This window comes from Boleophthalmus pectinirostris, unplaced genomic scaffold, assembly GCF_026225935.1.
Source record: "Boleophthalmus pectinirostris isolate CB_2022bp ecotype Guang Dong unplaced genomic scaffold, ASM2622593v1 HiC_scaffold_20, whole genome shotgun sequence".
In the NCBI taxonomy this organism is placed as follows: Eukaryota; Metazoa; Chordata; class Actinopteri; order Gobiiformes; family Gobiidae; genus Boleophthalmus; species Boleophthalmus pectinirostris.
Genome location: NW_026571153.1, coordinates 9637285 through 9658471, shown reverse-complemented (window position 1 = coordinate 9658471; position 21187 = coordinate 9637285). Strand labels below are relative to the sequence as shown.

The 21187-nt window shown below is 38.5% G+C and overlaps 2 protein-coding genes across 2 annotated transcripts in view; both read left to right on the top strand.

Moving 5' to 3' along the window:
* frem1a (Fras1 related extracellular matrix 1a) overlaps positions 1–14306 on the top strand; it is a 41167-nt gene extending 26861 nt beyond the window's left edge. The window contains exons 25-38 of the mRNA XM_020936447.2: positions 270–534; positions 2206–2623; positions 3737–3938; positions 5294–5438; positions 5516–5645; positions 5721–5793; positions 7639–7788; positions 8655–8857; positions 8949–8996; positions 9077–9235; positions 10054–10185; positions 10399–10511; positions 10590–10675; positions 11752–14306. Of these exons, the coding sequence (XP_020792106.2) occupies positions 270–534; positions 2206–2623; positions 3737–3938; positions 5294–5438; positions 5516–5645; positions 5721–5793; positions 7639–7788; positions 8655–8857; positions 8949–8996; positions 9077–9235; positions 10054–10185; positions 10399–10511; positions 10590–10675; positions 11752–11960 (2333 nt within the window). The 3' untranslated portion in view covers positions 11961–14306. The remainder of the gene's footprint in view (positions 1–269; positions 535–2205; positions 2624–3736; positions 3939–5293; positions 5439–5515; positions 5646–5720; positions 5794–7638; positions 7789–8654; positions 8858–8948; positions 8997–9076; positions 9236–10053; positions 10186–10398; positions 10512–10589; positions 10676–11751) is intronic.
* A 1028-nt stretch (positions 14307–15334) lies between these two features.
* On the top strand, positions 15335–18975 carry LOC110170720 (leucine-rich repeat-containing protein 72). Its single transcript, XM_020936412.2, has 4 exons — positions 15335–15495; positions 17212–17403; positions 17665–17742; positions 18586–18975. Exons 1-4 carry the CDS (start codon positions 15335–15337, stop codon positions 18761–18763), a joined length of 609 nt encoding a protein of 202 aa, XP_020792071.1. The 3' UTR covers positions 18764–18975.
* The last annotated feature ends 2212 nt before the right edge of the window (positions 18976–21187 follow it).

Genomic DNA, 21187 nt, shown 5'->3' with positions numbered 1-21187 from the left:
ACTTTTAGAATCACAACCATGATTTAGCCTTTATTTTTTAATTGAACCATATTGAATCGATTTGAAATATATCATATAGAATCGAAAGCTCACTGCATTGAGATATGTATCGTATCGTGGCTTATGTATCGAGGTATGTATCGTATTGGCAACTTCTTACTGATACCCAGCCCTAATGAGGGAACACTATTATAACATGATTTTAAGCTCACAAAACTTTAATTTTACATGATGTTTCCTTTAAGAAATGTTTTCTTTTTGACTTTTAGGAAACATAGCCATCTTTGTGAAGCCTGTGAATGTGACTCGTGGAGATCGTGTGGTCCTCACGACAAATGCGCTATTGGCCACAGACGGGACAGACAAGCCTGAAGAGCTTCTGTATGTGATCACGACTCCTCCCACTCACGGACACGTAGAGTACATCAGGCACCCCGGGATGTCCATCACCACCTTCAGCCAGATGGACATAGCGGCGAACACTGTAGCCTACGTCCATGATAATCGTGCAAGCACCGCAAAGGAGACGTTTCAGTGAGTCAGCAGTGTGTGTAGTGTGTGTTTGCTCACAGAGAAATGTGTGGTATGTAGAAATAAAAAGCATCACTTCACACATATTTAACACTGTAACTGAAATGTCTGGTTGTTAGATTAGATACATGATGCTTGCTTTGACATACCACATAACCAATTACACTGAAATACTAAATATAGATGTGTATAAATGTTTCTTTACGGAGACAAGCATGTGACCATACCAGGCCAAGTGACATGTACGTTTTGTGGAAAGTGAACCTGATCCCAGTAAGAATGCTAGTCTCTTTTCTTTTAGTAATTAACTCTTCCAACCCGATGGTACCTTATACAGTAACTGGGAATATGTTTTACTTAACTGCACATATCTTTCTAACCATAACAGATAGAAACTTTCTGTTGAGTTGCTAGTCAAGCTGCCACCACCTAGTGCCCCCGTTCAATTTCATTTCTCTCCAGCGACTAGGGTCAGGAATCAGAATATATTAGACGGTTTGCAAGAACCTCGGAAGTGCGAGTCCAGGCACCAGCCAATCAGCGAAGACCCATACATTCCTGTGTTGGTAACGATTCCCAGGATCAAGGATTAAAAGCCAGAACAAAGAGAATGTTTGGTGAATTTTATCAAGGGGAAAGACGATACTGCCCTTCTTCCTATGAGATTTGGGAAAAGCTTAATATACCAGTTAGTCCCGTTAGCAGCACATTACATACATCACAACCAAATAGCTGCGACTGGTAAAATTTTAAAAAGTACCCGCCTACTGTCGAGGAACGAATCCTAATGCTGCGAATCAGGCTAGAGTGTTGCAGCTTTCTGAGCATATTTTCAGCATTATCCTATGTCACACGTGACGTTGGGAAAATGAGTGTCCAATAGGAACTTTGTTTTCCACTAACTGCATGCGCTCCATCCATTTTGATCGTCTCAAACTTTGCCAATGAGTGAAGTGAATCAAACTGGTCGACTGCTCTGAGTGTCTGTGTTCGTAACAATTGAAAAAGATACTCCAAGTGCAGTTATTTCTCATATAAATAGCAAACTACGCATCTTGGTCTGTGTGATTGCGCATCCCTTGCTATTTTTTTTTTTTTAAAGTTTTTTTTCAGTCCAAATATTCAAATACAAATGTAATAAACACCATGGAAATGCAGGAAGTGATGTGGCTCTGTGCCCTGGACCTGACACGAGCTGTTTCCATGACTGACACCTGTAAAGTCATGGGGCCATTGCACTTTTTTTTTGTATTAAGCCAATAAGGACACTTTGTTTACTTACAGACTTGACATTTTGCACTTTGGACCTAAGGCCCTAAATTAAGCATTTTTTATGTCCAAAAAGTAGTTTATAAAATTTTCTGTTTTATTTATTTTATTTTATTTTTTTCTTCATTTGTATTTCTGGTCCTGTAGCTTTTATTGCAGCCATATGGCACAACTACAGAATGCAGATTGTGAAATAACAGGTTTTACTGAAAAAAAGATATATAACACTTCATTAGAGGGTAAAAAGGGGGAGTTTTAATGGCAAAATTAAGAAAAAAATCCTGGCAAGGAAAAATTATCTAAAATTGCTCTTAGGTCTGGAAGGGTTAAAATGCCTCTAATTGAATAAATGCTAAGATAGATATGTTCATGTTTATCATTAATTACAGTCTTGTGTGTTCCCAGGTTTGTCGTGAGTAACGGTAAAACCAACAGAAACGGAAGCTTTGAGATATTTGTGGAGATGGTGGACCGCATTCTGCCCTCTCTGTCCAATAACAAAGGCCTGATAGTCCCCCGGGGGTCCTCCATGATCCTGGGCCCGGACAGTCTCTCCATGTCCGACCCAGACACCCCTCCCAGTGCCGTGACCTTTGCCCTCGTGCAGCCTCCACAGTACGGCCGCCTGCTGTTGGATAGTGTGACCCTCAGCGCAGGGTCAAACTTCACACAGAAGAACATCCAGGACTTGGAGCTGACGTACAAACACGATGGAGGTCCGGCTCTGATTGATCGATTTGCGTTCACCGCCTCTGACAGCACCCACCGAGGCTTCCTATTGGATGGAAAATTACAAACTGAACCAGAATTCTTCACTATCCAGGTGAGCCATTTATCGCAAAATTGTTGATATGAGTAAGGGTGTGCAAAAATATCAGAATATCGATATCGTATCATTTAATGTGATGATACAGCATCGATAGCATGGGCTGCTGTATCGATATATGACCAAGAGTATTTTTTGATATATTTGACTAAATTATTTTGTTACAGTTCAAATCGATTTGAAATATATCATATCGAATTGAAAGTGCACTGTATCGAGGTATGTATCGTATCGGCAACTTCTTAATGATACCCAGCCTTAATCATGAGTTTCTGGTTGCTGTATAAGAAAAGAGGTGAGGACCACAAAAGGGTTTTCTCAAGGTTTAATGCAAACACATAAAGAGTTCTGGCTCTACTGCCGCTTGTGTCAAAAAGAGTGATCAGTACATGGTCAGGCAACAACTGTAGTTTGAAATGCCATTAAATAATAAAGGCCTATGCAATCCTGGATGGAGCGTGAGATTGACAGGTGGATCGGTGCAGCGTCGGCAGTGATGCGGTCGCTGTATCGGACTGTTGTGGTGAAGAGGGAGCTGAGCCAAAAGACAAAGCTCTCGATTTACTGGTCAGTCTACATTCCTACCCTCATCTATGGTCATGAGTTCTGGGTAATGACCGAAAGGATGAGGTCACGGATACAAGCGCTCGAAATGAGTTTCCTCCGCAGGGTGGCTGGACGCTCCCTTAGAAATAGACTGAGGAGCTCGGTCACACTGGAGGAGCTCGGAGTAGAGCCGTTGAGGAGGCTCGAGCGTCTGTTCCGGATGCCTCCAGGACGCCTTCCTGGAGAGGTGTTGCGTGAATGTCCCACTGGGAGGAGGCCCCGGGGAAGAACCAGGACACGCTGGAGGGACTATATCTCTCAGCTGGCCTGAGAACGCCTTGGGATCCCCCCGGAGGAGCTGGAGGAAGTGTGTGTGGAGAAGGAAGTCTGGGAGATCATGCTTAGACTGGTGTCCCCACAACCTGGCCCCTGATAAATGGAAGAAAATGGGTGGATGGCCTAAGCAATTTTCTTGTGTTACTTTGATTATATTTTCTCACATTATGCAGCCCTTATTTTCACACTGCACGTTATACATAATTGTGATAAAAATATATATTCCAGATCCGATCCTTGGACCAGTCCTCTCCGGAGGTGGTGAAGCTGCTCCCGCTGTGGAAGGCTGAGGTGTTACCGGACGGACGCTATGGGATCTTCCTGTCCTCTCGAGAGCTGAAGGCCCAGGATGACCACAGCAGAGATGATGAGCTCATGTTCTCCATCGTCCGACAGCCGTACTTTGGATACCTGGAAAACATCACGACAGGTCTGTTTTCATTGTACTTCATTTGTTCAAGTAAAAATATCAAAATATAGAGAGTTATTATTACAAAGTGTGACAAGATCTCAGAACAGAAGTGACCAAATATAAAATCACAAAAATAACTTTTCAAATGACAAAGATTAAACAAAAAAGGAGGAGGATTTCAATATTTAGGGAATAGTTATTAATATTAGAAGATTCCCAAAATGTTCTTTTACTCAAACTACATTTTGTTGTGTGGCAGAATAATTGTTTTCAGAATATAATGATTTTTTTATGCTGCTTAGTATTAAATTATGACATAACATACATTTTTTGTACGTTGTAAAGTGCAATATTATTCTAAAATTGATTAATAATCGATATTGGTCCATTGACTTCCTGTTTAAAACTGCAAAACTTCAGAGGGGAATTTCATTGTAGAAAGCACCAGATTTCTAGTTAAGTTTTATATTTCAGAAAGAGGATATGTAAATTTTTTTAACCCTATGAGTTAATTTTTGTAATAATTGCAATAACAAATCAGCCTCAAGCCCCATATGCAGGAAAATACAGGATTAATCAAACATGTATGCATGAATCAAAATACCACTGTGAGTAAGTTAATTTCTCTGGAACAGCATTATGACATGGTTAAAAATCATAAACACTGATTTCACATAATATATCACCTTTAAGAATGTTACGACCCAGCTCACTGGGGTTAGGGAAGTAACAAAAAAAAACAAAAAAAACAGCGTGGAGAATGGAATAAATTAAGTAATGTTTAATTAACAGGAATGTAAAAAGGGTAAAATATGTACAGAAAATGAGAAAATAAACTAAGAAACAAAACAGGATTAACATACGAGTTTTGTGCCAAAAACCGTCTCAAGCAGGTCTATACAAAAACGAGTGATTAAACTAAGGGACACACAACAAAACTAAAACACAAGTGCCCTAAAGTAAAACCACATAAACCCACAAACAGAATCAAGTGACAAAATAAAAAAAAGCACAAAACAGAACCAAACTAAACACAAACAAAATCAGACACATACTAGTACAAAAACGAGCGACTGACACTAAAGCGACACAGAATAACATACAAAATGGCAGACTGGTCACAAAGTCCAGCAGCTCCAAACAGGTGCTGGCAATTTCTTTAAATAGAGGGTGGTGGCTGCAGGTGAGGTGGGCGTAGACGAGCCCCACCAATCACGGACAAGGGCTTCCACAGCAGGAATCAGGACAGCCAGCAAAAAGAATTAAAATACACAAAACAAGTCAGAACTGGAGGCCTGGGACTGTAACAAAGATCTTTTATTTGAGTTAAATTCAACATAAACTTGTATTTTTTGTGTTTTCTCTCTTATCAGGGGGGTTTTTACCTCCACGCTTTGCCCAGACGGAGCTGAACAAAAGGAGTATTGTGTACATCATAAACCCGGACATGGAGTCTCTGTCAGACAGCCTGGAGTTTAGTGTGTCTGATCCTCTGGGGAACACTGGGCCCTCTCACACGTAAGGCCCAAAGCCTGACCTACCTCTAATAATGTCATTATAATGTGTATGACTGTAGGATCTGCTTTGTGTTACAGACTTCAACTGAGCTGGGCCCGACTGGAGCTCTCAGAGGAGCGCGTTTCAGTCTGTGAGCAGCAGGGGGCAGTCTCTCTGGACATTGTACGAAAGGGGAACCTAGCAGAGTCTTCCTACGTCACTGTCAAGGTGGATAACAGTGACAACTATGTAAATACAGTGGAGTTATTTGTGTGGTTTTAATGACACTTCTCTTGATTAAAGGTGAAGGATGTGACGACCACCACTGGGAAAGATTTCATTATAAACCCTTCGTCCTTAATTCAGTTTGATCCTGGTATGTATCAAACACACTTAAAGATGACATACAGTGTGATGCTTGATGTAAAATGTCTTAACAAAAATGAGACAAACTGACCACTGACTGACTTTCAATGTAACAGGCAGCAGATTTTCAATTATGCGAACTTTTTTGAAGAAGTCTTATTGTTATTTATTTATATGTAAAGGGACAGCGCATATTAATGATCATTTAAAATGTAAATATGTAAAGATTATAGCAGCGTGGCTAATTTCCATCTTCAGTCCCGACAGGTGGATGTAAAATCTTCTACAGGCCTGAAAAAAGTACAACAATCACACAAAAGTACATAAAATCAGCACATGCACTATACATACAACACACCCACTGTACACTCAATATACATATAATTCATTTCAAACAGTTCATATGAAGTTTGAAGTCATGAGTTTAAGAGTTAAACCAACAACCCCTCAATATAAAAACAAATGTAATTTGGTTAAACATGGTGACATATTTGACCATTGAACAGCCACTGTTTTAAAGCTTTAGCTGCAGTGTTGAAAGTTCTCGTACATGAGCTGCTCTGTATTTCATGTTTGACCTGCTCGATAACCAAAAGAGTCTGTTCAAAAGCACTTTTCCTAAACAGCACAGAGCAGCCACCTCTAGAGCTGCTCTTGTGTGATTTGAGTTTCTTTTCACAAACTCTTTCTGAGGATTTGGAGCAAGATTATTAAAAACTTTGTATACCAAAATTAAATCTGCATCTTTTATTGTGTTGTCCCAATTTAGAAATGTGTATTTCTCAAGTATCCTGCAATAGTGATCATTTGTGGACTTTATGTAGGTAATGATAAATATGTTTATATTATATTTAATAAATCAGATTGACAACAACAGAGGAATATATGATTATCAAACGTGAATGAAAATATCATCCAAAAATTGGGAAATACTCCACAGAAGCAAGTATGACCAACAAGGAATAAATCAGAATTGCACTAAATGCAAACAACAGGGTACAGAGATACAGAGGTTCAGGGAAAAGTTGAATGTGTGTCTTGACAAGTCAACAATCAGGCAAAGACTGAATGAGCAGGAGAAGTATATATAGGTTACCCTGGGCTGATTAGTGAATGAGAGTCAGCTGCAGGAAAAGGAGGGAGGCAGCAAAAGGAGGACCGGAACAGACTGGGAAATGGAGCTGGACTGGGGAAAATATAAACAAGAAGGCAGAACTCTGACAAAAGCACTTTGGGTATCTTGAAAGGTGCTTTATAAATGCAATGATTAAGTTAAATAACTGCCGAGATTGTTAGATTATTTCTTTTATGACGAATATTAGATAAATTATATTTGATTTTATGCACTGTTCTTTTGACATGTTGTTTGTACGATAGTCGTGGGTCCAATGTGACTCCCAGATACTTCACTTCATGGACCAGTTTTAGTTTTGTTCCAAGCACACACACATCCGGATCTGTATCTATGCCAGTTTTTTTTGGGAGAAAAACATACCGACTGACTTTGAGATATTACGATGTAATTGTGAATGTTGTAGCCAGTTTGCTTCCTCTGACATAGCACCTGACAGGCCGTGTGCAGATTGCTGTTTGTTTTTAGAATTAACTTACAAAAATTGCTTAACGTTTCTGACCCATCTGAGCACTCAAGCCTCAAATGTAGGACAATGCAAGATTACTCAGACGTGAACGAATAAATCAAACAATATTGAGTAAAAGTTCATTTTACATAACATGTTCCCTTCAACAAATTTGATTTCAGTCTAATAAGGGCACCAAATCAAATAAGAGGAGGACAATAATGGGTCTGGAATTCTGAAATGACTCAATAAATCAAAGGGATTATAATTTGCAGGAGTTTCAAAGAGGACCTGGCAGATAAAAATAATCCAGGATCATCTTGAAGAGGCGGACGAGGTGTTTGAGGTGCAGCTCGTGACCCCAGAGGCCTGTGTCATCGGCAGAATCAACAAAGCCCAGGTCACCATCAGAGACTCAGGAAGAGGTACACTGCAAATTTCTCTGATCTGGCCAAGATTTACCAATTTACATCAGACTATTCATCTTGTTTTCAGATTTATTATCGGTTTACTAGACCAGACAGGGCTTAATTGTAGTCTAGAGGTGGTTTATTTTAAGATAACCACTGTTGGGCAAGTTACTCTAAAACTGTAATGTGTTATGAACCACTGAAAAAGGACTGAACCAGGACTAAACTTGAACCAAACCAGAGCTGAACCAGAACTGAAGCAAGACTGAAGCAGGACTGAACCAAGACTAAACCAGGTCTAAACCAGGACTAAACCAGAGCTGAACCAGGAATGAACCAGCTTGAAACCAGAACTGAACCAGGATTAAACCAGGTCTAAACCAGGACTGAACCAGGACTGAACCAGGTCCAAACCAGGTCTAACCCAGGGCTGAACCAGGACTAAACCATGTCTGAACGAGGACTGAACCAGGACTAAACCAGGTCTAAACCAGGACTGAACCAGGTCTAAACCAGGTCTAAACTAGATCTGAACCAGGACTAAACAAGGACTTGAACAAAGGACTGAACCCGGAGCGCTAAACTAGGACTAAACCAGAGCTGAACCAGGACTAAACCAGGTCTAAACCAGGTCTAAACCAGGACTAAACCAGGTCTAAACCAGGACTAAACCAGGTCTAAACCAGGACTAACACTGAAGATAACTTGTCAAGTAAAATGATCTTGCTGCTTGGACAGAGAATTTCACAATTTTAAGTCGTTTTCTGATAGAATAGATAGTGTTTATATCTTAAATTTTGGCCAAGCTTTTTTGTAGTGTAAGAAAACATAAAATTATAAATTCCTTATCATTTATTTTACATTTGATTGTGTTTAAATAGGATGTGCTGGAAAACAGCCCCTGACCCCTGTTTTAGGAGGTAAAGAGGTGGAGTCCAGGCCTTATCCTGAACACGGGACCATCACGGTGGAGAAACTCCCCCTGGACCCAGAGTCTGTTGTCTGGACTCGCGGGGACAGCCTCAGGAAACCTCAGTCTATTCAGCACAAAAAGAAAATCAGAATGACGGGCAATCCCAAATCTGTAAGGAAACCATATGCATTAAACAGTAAAGATCCATTTTGTAACAATTGTTTATAATCTTTTATAATACATTGTTATTTTGTTATTCCAGGTCGCGCCATCTTCAGTTTTTCACAATGGAACTGATACAATTTACACAGTACAGTCACTTATATCATAATCATATAATAAGTCACAAAAATATTACAAACTCAGTCCAAAGTTATTGTTGTTTTTCAGTATCACGGGGTAATGACGATGAACGTAGAAGACGAGTCCGCCCCGTCGAGAAAAGGCAGGAAGGCCAGTATTCAGGTGATCAATCAAGGGGCCCAGCAGCAGGCTCTGACCAAGAAATCTAAGAAGAGCAGCAGTGTAGTCAAACTGGTCAAGAGTCAAGTGAGTACACATTATTATACCATATACCGTTTTGTGGTATAACTTCACAGTGATTCATATTTCTTTAAACAATACTTTCTAAAATCTATGTTACAATTAGGGGTGTAAGAACAAATCGATTCAGTGATATATCATGATACTACATTGCACAAATCTTGAATTGATTCAAAATGTGTCTGAATAAATTTTTTTAAATCATATTTTTCACAAAAAATCCAGAGGGTAATTTACTGTTTACTGCTCTCACGTTTTAAAAATAAATGAATTAATTAATGCAATACAATTTTGTGTTTGTGAAGGTGTACATGACTTTATTATTAGAAGTAATTATTGATAAATCACAATATACTGTCCTTTGTTTTAGTATTGGGATATATCGGGATATATCGTATCGTGACATGCATAGCACGATACGTATCGTATCGTATCATCAGACACATAGCAGGGCACACCCCGAGTTACAATGTTGTTTCCTCATCAAAAACATACCTGGAGTTGTGCTTTTTATTTTCATTTGCACACAAATACTGTCTGAGTTCTTTTCTCAGACAGAAAACACTTCAAACCTTATACACCTTCACTGAAAGTTTTAGAGATGTACACATCTTAATAATGCAGGATTACTCAAACATGGGTGAATGAAACACAACTCGGCGTATGTTTTTGAGGAGGTAACAACATTATGTCTTGGCTAAAAGCTCACAGGAGTACATTTTGAGTAATGTAGGACCTTTAACTTTGCCACATTTTATTACAAACCTTTCGACTTATATTTACAGTAAATTACTGTATAGAGTTTTATAATTTTTTGCCTCCAGAGTGAATCTGAAAGCTCCGTTCCTAAAGTCTGTGTGCCTGAGCTGATGGGACTCCTGCACTTTAACCAAAGCACAGGGCAGCTCTATCACTGCAACGGAGTGTCATGGAAACCCTGGGCTCCTTCAGAAACGGTATTTACTCGAAGTTCCATACGCTGCAACAGATTTTAGATATACTGACTTAAACTCAGATATTCAGTATGTAAATTTCCTGATGAAGTGTACACCACATGCTTGTTTCCATGGAGTTATTACTCGTCAACTCTACACTGAGCACCTGTAACATAAAAAGTTTTTCTCTTTAAACCCTTCAATAAACAAATGACCTTGTTTTGTTTGTGTCAGATGGTGAGTGCTCAGAAGTGCGCCCGCGGCTGGACGTTTCATGGTGGACACTGTTACCTGCACTCGGAGCAGAGAGCCACATGGTCCGCGGCGAACAGAGCCTGCAAAGAGAGGTGCGACTAAATACAGTGGTCTGTTCATTCTGCATTGCACTTCTGTCATTTAAACATTTACAATGATTTTATTTTTAGACATAAAGGGACACTCGCAAGTGTGCTCTCCAAAGCAGACATGGACTGGCTGTGGGATTTCAGTGGACGCAAACCATTTTGGATCGGTAGGACATTACACTTTCCATTGATATCATATTATGCAACTGCACATATATTACAAAAATATCTATATTGCAATATTTTTCTAACACACTATTTAACATGGCAACAAAATAAAAACTCAAAACAATATTATTAAGTCAAATGGATTTTGTAAAATTTAAAATATATCAGATTCAGGGCTGGGCTTGCTTGAAAATAAAATTGTTGATTTTTTTCTACAAAATTTTGATTTACGATTTTTTTTTTTCCCCACTCTCCATTTAAAATGTTCTGCAAACTACAGAAAATGGTCAAAACTATTAAGATTATATATCAGTGATCATATCTAACCCATATTTTATGAGATAAAACAAACTATTGCAGCATTTAAATTAACCTTGTCACTGATTTTAAAGCAGTCAGTTCCTTTCTTGCATTTTCAGTGCAATTTCCAATGCAAGAAAGTGGGAAAATTAAATTGTATTTTCTTCCAAACAAATCGACTGGAACTTCAAATTTGATTAATCATTTTAATAGATTTTTTTGCCAAGCTCTAATCACACTGCAACAACACAAAGTTCTTCATATGACAGGAATTTATAATAGTTTATCACAGCTTTAGCCCTGTTCAGTCTAATCTAAATTAAATAGATTAGTGGCAAAAAGCAAATTAAAACATTGCAATAATATATAATAATAGGTATGTAACAATAACCGAAATATCGTGATATCGTATCTTCAGAATCTCACAATAATATCATGGACCATCACAATATATTGAATTACAAGTCTCTTTGCTTAAATTAAGAGTTATGGTGCAGCAATAGCTAAAAAAAACAGAGAGAACTACATAGACCATGATCCTTTGCTCCATTTCAGTGCAGACTACAAGAAGAAATAACAGTTCTGAGCACTTTTAAGTCTTAGTTCTTTGGATTAAGTCTTGTCAAGGCATTTTAAGAGGAAAAGTAGCATATAGCGCACTGAGAGATTTGGATATTGTTACACCCCTATATAATAATAATAATATAATATGCAGTAAAAACCGTAGCTATCGATATTGTGCAGCTCTATAATGTTTTATGTGATTGTGCGACAGGTCTGAACGACAGAGAGGGGAGGGGCCGCTGGGAGTGGAGCGGCGGGGAGCCCGTGAGCTACACCAACTGGAGGAAAACGCCTCCCAGATCCAAGAGGAAGAGTGAGAAAAAGTGTGTTCTCGTGTGGAAACGAGCCAAGTGGCAAATCAGGGACTGCAAGACGAGCAGAAACCACCGCTACATCTGCTCTGTAAAGACACCGACATAATATAATATCAACGACAGCAGCACGAGGTACAGAGGAGAAGGACCGTAAGGACTGTGGGGGTGTGGATGAGTTTGATATACGTTGGACTTCGCTATTTTCTTTTACAGATGAATGAATTACCACTCCTGTAAATATATTTTTTTCAATGTCTGTGTAATAATGATCATACAATGAGGTTTTTAAGTGTTGTTTCCTCATCAGAAATAGACCTGGAGTTGTGTTTTGTTTCATTCACACACGTTTAACTCACAAATCCTGCATATTTAAGTTGAGTTCTTCTACTTTCAAACAGAAAACACACTGCTCCACCTTGCAATTTCATGTGGCAATACAGGAAGTGCTCCACTGTGTTTTTAAACTCCATACACCTTCGCAGAATCATTAATCATCCCTGGAATTGCCCATCTCGAATTAAAGATAAAAGGTAGCTGTTAACGAAGACTAATAATCAGAGGTGGGACCGAGTCGTTGTTTTGCAAGTCTCAAGTAAGTCACAAGTCTTTGACCTCAAGTCCGAGTCAAGTCACAAGTCAAAGACGGGCAAGTCCAAGTCAAGTCTCGAGTCACTGGTCCATAAGTCCAAGTCAAGTCCAAGTTGTCTGCTTTGAGCTTCAAGTTATTTCAGGTCTTTAAACCAAAGTGCCAAGTATAGCTTTGGTTTTTGCGATGTATATGAATTTTAAGATAAATTGTACTTAAAAAAAATCATAGTATATCTATATGTGAGTTTTTATAGAATATGTAAGAGATGTAGAAATGTTCATTTTTCCTTTTTAAATGTCTTGACAAGATCTTAGTGTGAATCATTACGAATGAACAGAAAGAATTCAGATTTATCAGTGTTTCTCAAGTCACAGGCCTCAAGTCCCAGTTAAGTCCCAAGTCATTGACCTTCAAGTCCAAGTTGAGTCCAAGTCTTAGTCTATTTTATCAAGTTAAGTCTCAAGTTCTAAAAATAGTGACTCATGTCCTCACCTCTGCTAAAAATAAAAGGATTATTTAAACATAACACAACCCCAGGTCTATTTTTGATGATATGGGACCTTTAAGTAATATTTGCTTTAATTTATCCACTTTTGTTCTTTTATGGGTAGTTGCCTGACTACAAACCCATTTAGACCTGGAATACTCCTGTTATAGAACCAGTTTAGATCTGACGGTACTCGGAAAACAGTTTTTTTCTTAAATTAGGTGGTACTTGCGAAAAGTTGTGTGAAAAGTTTGGGGATTGGTCTGTTGATATTGTATTGCTGCTTTGTTTTTAAAAAAGGGCAAGCTTTTCGCGGTTTTTAACTTTGCTTTCTTACACACAAACAAAACAAAAAACAAAACTGTCAATTGAGATAATTTACTAATTTATATTTTTAAGTTTTCTACATATATTACATGATATAATGATACGGTGAGCTACTTTTATAAAACAAAAATACCAGAGAACTACTAATTTTAACAGTCACAAGAAATTGAGTAAATATAAGAGCCACAGCGAGCCTTAGATGAGGGACAGTTCGATGCTTATAAAACACAAACCATTATTCATTTCTAAAAGAGCGCAAACTTTTTATGGGTTTCACTTTGCTCCGTTTTGAGGACCATTCATATTGTTTTGAATTGTTAATTTTTATGACAACAGTTCATTTTTAATCACTTCGAAATCAGTCTGAATCTCAAAAAAAAAGTGGGACAATGGTTAAATATAAATATCAGATCAACAGGCTACAATTACAGTTTTGTTTTACAGATTCTTCATCAAATCCAAATCAGTTGTGTGTAAAAAGTCTAAAATGTCCGTCTGATATCGATGGGACTGAGCAGTAACTGGACCAGACCACTGTCCCTCTGTAATGTTTTCCATGAGCTTATTAACAAGTTTATTTCTCCCACAAAGTCGAGTTAAATAGATTTCCTGTTGCTTCTTGTCCTGGCCTTGTTCAGGGCAGAGCAGTTGTTCAAATGTGGGCCAGGAGATCCACAGGGTTACGTAGCAATGTGATTATCCCCATCATGTGATCTACAGCAAGTATGAAAGAGGGCTTTTTATTTCCTCTGTACGCACTCGCTGTGTTCTGCAGAGAGACATGCAGCTTCTCCTCCTCTCGGTAAGTCACGCAAGAATTTGGATCAACAGCTCAGACCCTGATCAGAAATATAATGTTTGCGTTAACTTTTTTTAAAATCTAAGTTGTAACATAAAATGGGGCATTATTGAAGCAAATTAGAATCAATGTTGTGTAAAAATAGCAAATAATTTTTCAGTTGTCTTTATATTTGATGTCCAGCTGCCAATGTCACAGCACTGTTTTCAATATTTGTACAGTTTATCATTTTCTTTCATTAAATGTGTTACTTGAAGTATTTTGTTTCTTGTTTTTATGTTAAAATGTTAGATATTTGAAGTACAAATTGACGTTTTTGATGAAATTTAAGTAAGTATATAAGTAAAGTATTATGTTTTGGTTGGTTTTGTTGCTTTTTTAATAGACTGCAGTATTTATAACTAATATTCGTGCTATAATATAACTTATATCCACTACTCATACAGCACTGCTACTTTTACACAGTTATGCAACATTTCTGGTTGAGATCCACCACCTGCTTGTCGTCACTGAAGTATAGTTGCTTTGAAATGTTCCACAGTATTGCTTTAGATTTATTTATCTATCATTTATTCAATCACGCTTGTATTTATTGCTTAAAAAATGCAAAAACAGGAATTCTTACCGTCACAGACCCGCTTTTCCACAGATATGACCCTTAACTATGACCTGGAGGCGTCACATTTTCAGATTTGTGATAGATTATTGTTTAATTAATGCCGTTCTGTGGAACATTCTAAACAAAGCAATAACATCTCCATGGAGACAAGCAATTAACTTTTCTACTCTCCACTAGAAGTTACATAGTGCATCTTTAAGTTGCTCGTCACCGGACCAAAAATATAAAGTGTTATTAAGTTTTTATAATTGGGGTGTAACGATATCCAAATCTCCCTGTACGATATTTATTGCGATATTTTGTGGAGGCTAATATTCAACTTTTTCCTCTGACAAGACTTAGTCCAAACAACTAAGAATTAAAAGTGCTTAGAACTGTTATTTCTTAATGTAGACTACACTGAAATGGAGCAAAGGATCATGGTCTATGTAGTTCCCACAGTTTTTTTGAGCTATTGCTGCACCATAACTCTTAATAAGCAAAGAGACTTGTAATTCGATATATTGTGATGGTCCACGATATTATTGTGAGAACTTTGACGATACAATATCACTGTATTTTGGTTATTGTTACTATTTAATAATATTTTGACTGTATTTTTAACAGAATTGGGTCATGCCATAATCATCTGACCAGGAGGAGGGCTGGAGGAGTGACCGATGTCAGACATGGAGCAGAGCAGCTCGGTGCCGCAGGCTCAGCCCAGTTACCAGTGGCTTTCTTTTGCCTATCAGAGCCTCACAGAGATCCCCTATGACCCCATCCTCGTGCAGACCGAGACTCTCGAGGTCTTGGACTTAAGCTACAACCTGCTCCAGGAGTATCCTTTATAATTCACCACTACTACACTTAAGTACACGCCTGACAAATTATCTATTCTGTTTTTGAATTTCTCTAGTCAAATGTGGTAAAACAAATCAAAACAGGTTGAATTTTGCAAGGAATCATCTAAACAAAACTGTGATTATCATTTACTATTTTATATTTTGAAGTATTCTATATACACTACCGGTCAAAAGTTTTAGAAACACCACACATTTTCCACTTTTTTACTGTTTATTGTGTCATTCCTCTCTGAATTAAAGCATAGAACAAATAAGTACTTTGAGTTGAAAAATAAATCATGGAATCAATTTATAGACCAAAACATATTCTAAACTTTTGATTCATGAAAGTGTCACCTTTGGCAGATGTAACAGCTGAACACACTCGTGGTTTGTTCTTTTTACAACAGAAATCAAATATTCTTCAAAAAGTTCTTCCCAAGTCTGTTGCAGAAGTTCCCATAAATGTGTGGCACTTGTAGGTCGCTTCACTCTTCTGTCCAGTTCATCCCCAAACCAGCTCGATGGGGTTTAAGTCTGGAGACTGTGCTGGACACTCCATGTTTTCAAGCTTTACCATCTTCTTCTTTTTTCCTGAAGTAGTTTTGGCGGAGCTTGGACTTATGTTTTGTAACTTTTATCTTTTTCTTAACCTCTAGATGTTCAGTTCTTACCTTTGTACCATTTCAAGCTCTTCACTGGACTTGAATTGCAATAAATAACTGGAAAAATTAAGGTGTTCTAAAACTTTTGACCGGTAGTTTACATTATATAGTATGTTTATAGATTATTTATTTTGTGAGCATAAAGAAGTACTGTGTAACATTCCTGGTGGGGTGTGCCCTACCTGCTTGTCTCCATGTCGATATGATTGCGTTGCCTGGAATGTTCTCAGTGTTGGGGAGTAACGGATTACTTTTACCGGCGTTACGTAATCAGAGTAGAAATTATGAGTAACTGTATTCAGTTACAGTTACTGTTTCAATGAGTGGTAATTGGATTACAGTTACTTTGTTGAAATAAATGGATTACATGGCGGTATTTTCCTGTTTTCACATTTTGGGCTAAACCAGGAGTAAAACCAGGACTAAACCAGGACTAAAACCAGGACTAAATCAGGTCTAAACCAGGACTAAACCAGGAGTAAACCAGGTCTAAACCAGGACTAAATCAGGACTAAAACCAGGACTAAACCAGGTCTAAAACCAGGACTAAACCAGGTCTAAAACCGTGACTAAACCAGGACTAAACCAGGTCTAAAACCAGGACTAAATCAGGACTAAACCAGGACTAAACCAGGACTAAACCAGGTCTAAACCAGGTCTAAACCAGGACTGAACCAAGTCTAAAACCAGCACTAAATCAGGACTCCACCCCATTCCAAGTAACTTCCCAAAGAATTTTTGAATGATAAATATTATGCTGAATGACTCAAATTTAATGAACTGCCATTGCAAAAGTATAAATTTGGTGTCTAATTTTGTGCACAATAAATGGATAAAAGTTTGGTTTTATAGGTTTATGTGACCGCTAAAATTAGTAGCTCCTTGGCGTTTTCTTTTTGTAAAGGTAGCTCACCGGAATAAAAAAATTTGAGCCCTGTGTTCTACGCAGATGGCATGAAATGAAATTTTAAAGCAATAACATCTCTCTGAAGTCTGAAGATCAAACTGAACGTGTAAAAGTGTATGAAAGCGTTGTCCTTCACTGAGTCTCTATTGGAACCCGGCTCTCCTGGGTCGCCTGGAGAAGCTCAGCACTCTGATCCTGGACTGCAACAGCTACACGTCCCACGTCAAGTTCCCCTACATGGACACGCTCACCACCCTGTGCATCAACAAGAACAAGATCAACAACCTGCCCGTGTTTGTGGAGGAGGTCAGGAAGAAGTTCCCAAACATCAAGTAAGAAACAACAACTCTATTGATCCATGAGGAATATTACTTGGATACTATAGATACTCAAGACAGATGTATAAATAACAATACACAGTGGAAAAAAAAACATAATACTATCAAAATTATCACGATAACTGTAAAAAATTATAAAACATGTATATATATATAAACGTGCCAGGGCAAAATATGCAAATAAAATCCAGTGTATGTACTTTTCTTCACAATTTTCATCATCTTTTTTTTTTTTTTTTTTTAATTTAAATGTAGAATATTGAGTATGATGAACAATGAGGCTGCCCCGAGTTATTTCAACGGAGGAAGTCTGACTCAGTACAAAGACTACAGGTGAGGAAGAGCTGTATGTGTGCCTGTTTTTATCATTGTACTGTTTGTGTTATATCCCATCGCCCTCATGTGGCTAAATACAGTATTACAAGTAGTACAGTAGTACATGTTACAGAAAAGCAAAAAGTTTTTAGGATATATTCTGTATGGGGTGTGATATATAATACAATTAGGGGAAAAAATCTATTTACATTTGTGTATTTTACAAGAAGAAAACAAAATTATACATTCAAGAATTACATTTCAAATCATAATGCTAGGACAAGTTGAATTAACACTAGAGAAATCTGAATTAACACTAGGGGAAGCTGAATAAACTTCAACCATATCAACTCTGGCAAATAACGCCAATTTGAACCTCCATTTAACTTTCAAATAGTTAAAATAATACTTTTTGCGTTAAAAACAACTCTTACCCTGAAATTTTAACTCTCCAGTTTTTGCTGTGCACAGATGCTCCTTAAAGAACGTTAATGTTAATCCTGATTAAATATTACATGTTCTGATTTGGACCCATATACTTATTGTCTTTTAAAACTACAGTGACATGGCAGCTTTATCGGAGCTCACTAGTTCTCTGCTGTTCTGTTCTCTCTGCTTTTCAAACCCTCAAACAAAGCCACAGAAGGTGAGCCTATCTGTGTACATTTGTCATAATATTCTCTTCCATTATGTTTGTTGCTGATTATTTGCTCAGCTAATGAAATGCTTTCCAATTGCTTTGTGGGTAACTAATTATTATGTTGTATGCAAAACGTGTTCTACAGTTTTTCCCATCTCCAATTTCTCACGCACCATATCGAAGAGAGACGATTATTAGTCTTGTGTTTGTGTGTTCCGTAGATTATATGTGATCAGTCAAATCCCAGGGCTGGAGATCTTGGATGACACAGAGGTGATGGAGAAGGAGAGAATTCAGGCGAGAAAAACGTACAGACTTCACAGAGTCAGCTACAGCAACAAGAGGAGGAAGGAGGAACTGTCCAAGAAACGCATCAAGAAATCAAATTCTGTCATCTGATCGACTTTTAATGCGCACAGCCTTCAAGATATTTGCTTGTAGGATTGTTTTCAATTGTTACGATGGCATAGAGCTTAAATATCTGCAGGAGCGTTGAACTGAAGGGGTAAATTTTGTTGTTTACCCAGGGAAACACAGTCTGTAATGTGTATTTTTCATGTAGAGATCATAATCCGGGCCACGATTGTTGTTCTTAAATTCAGAATTTTGTGCTACACCCCTGAATATATTGTTTATTTATTAACACGTAAAAACACTATTAAGACACTTTAGTTGAATTTAGATTAGCTCTAGTTTTATTCTGTGTATTAAAATAAAAAACTCCAAAAATATATATATTTTTTGTTATTTTTTTGTGTTATTTTGCAATGAGGTATGATAAAACCAGAGAGATAATTATCTTATCTGTGTTTGCTAATGTGTGCTTTGTGCCTTCATGGTAACTGCTGAACATTACAGCAATAGAAATACACGTACAACACCTCCAGCATAATGTCACTGCAAAGTATCAATTGGAAAGGGCAAATGTAGCTTGAAATGGAAGAGAGAGGATACAGACATTGTGACCACATCTCTGACAGTTTTAGATATTACTCAAAACAAGTATGAGCAACACTGCCACCTAGTGCCTCCGCTCAATTTAATTTCTCTCTTGTGACTAGGTCAGGAATCAGAATACACTAGACTGTTTGCAAGAACCCCAGAAGTTGTAGACTGTGCACTGGCCAATCACCGAAGAGCTGTGAAGCCATGACGTCAAACTTAAGCGACTGTCTGGGTCCCTTTTGTGGTACAGCACAACAGTAAACAAAGCGGTCGAGATGGATGTAGACGAAGACAGACATTCTGTGTCTTCGATTCCCAAGATCGAGGATTTAAAGCCGGAACAAAGAGAATGTTTGGTGAATTTTATCAAGGGGAAAGACGTTATTGCCCTTCTTCCTACAAGATTTGGGAAAAGCTAAAAATACCGGTTAGCCCCATTAGCGGCGCATTGCACACGTTCAACAATGTGGTGGAACAACCACATTCTGGATTGGGACGGGGCTCGGGTCATTGGATCGGAAAACAACAAGTTCAAACGCTGGATCAAGGAGGCCATTGAAATCAGAAAACAAGGCACGGACAGCATTAACCGTGATGACGGCGCGTTCCTCCTTTCACACACCTGGGACACTCCTCCAGAGACCACCGGGCGACGGGAGGCGTGGTCAGTCTGAGCGACCTGCCAGGTCCATCAGGCCGACCACGCCTACAGGAAGTAACAACAGCTGATATACGACACGTCACCTACACCGGTGACAGTTCTGAAGATGGCTTGCAGCTAGCAGCCGAAACATGTCAACAAGGTAAATACACTTTACTGCATTGTCTTTAAAAAGAACCCAAGAAGTTAAAGTATATAAGAAGACAAAATGAACATCTTTTGCTTAACGACTTTTGTATTCACCCTGTGTATGTGTGGGTGTGTGTGTGCGTCTCTGTGTGTCGTCCACCTACAATAATTCACATTACATTATTACATTTATGGACCGATTGTCACCAAATTTGGTACGTGGGTCAAGCCCCCGTGCCCGACGCCGCAAAAATGTTTGGTGACTAAGGTCATTTGAGGTTACACGGGTCAATTGAACGGTCCCGCCATTATAAAGGATAGGCAATTTCGGCAATTTCTGAACCATCTGCCTAAAATATTCACCCAATTATCACACAAGTTGGTACACACATAACACCTCATGGTGGACCAGGTTGCTATCTCTGATTGCACTTGTTATCTTACGTAAAACCCCTTTTTTGTTATTGTACTTACTTACATCTACTTAACAAAAAGCTTGACTTGACTTACATCACATCTTGTTTGTGTTACTTTCCTTTGTCCCTAGCGCTGGTTTGAACACATACCATCTGACATTAAACATTTAATAATGGGAGGGAGGGGAACAACTGAGGAGGAAACTCGAGCACACATAACTAACAAAAACACCACACACAAATATGATATGATATAAAAACTGCATAGAGCAGTGAGGACACATTAAGACTGTATATATATATATATAAAACCATAGTGTACAGAAACATCTGTGCAGAGTATGGGCTGGAAACCCCAGGATCAAGGTGGGAAACACCTCCAAAGGTTGTGGAGAATGACCGAGCCAAGATCCTGTGGGACTTCCAGATACAGACTGACAGAATGGTGATGGCGAACCAACCAGACATAGTGGTGGTGGATAAGAAACAGAGCAGAGCCGTGGTGGTTGACATCGCAATACCAAGCGATGGTAATATCAGGAAAAAGGAACACGAGAAGCTAGAGAAATACCAGGGGCTCAAGGAAGAGCTGGAGAGAGCCTGGAAAGTAAAGGCATCAGTGGTGCCTGTGGTGATCGGAGCACTCGGGGCTGTAACCCCCAAACTGGAAGA

What these genes read in the sequence shown, in the direction of transcription:
- LOC110170720 (XM_020936412.2), top strand. Translation starts at nt 15,335, where the DNA reads ATGTCAGACATGGAGCAGAGCAGCTCGGTGCCGCAGGCTCAGCCCAGT. An exon ending in AAGAAGTTCCCAAACATCAA is followed by an intron (nt 17,404 to 17,664) that starts GTAAGAAACAAC and finishes ATTTAAATGTAG; the next exon opens with AATATTGAGTATGATGAACA. An exon ending in ACTCAGTACAAAGACTACAG is followed by an intron (nt 17,743 to 18,585) that starts GTGAGGAAGAGC and finishes TGTGTTCCGTAG; the next exon opens with ATTATATGTGATCAGTCAAA.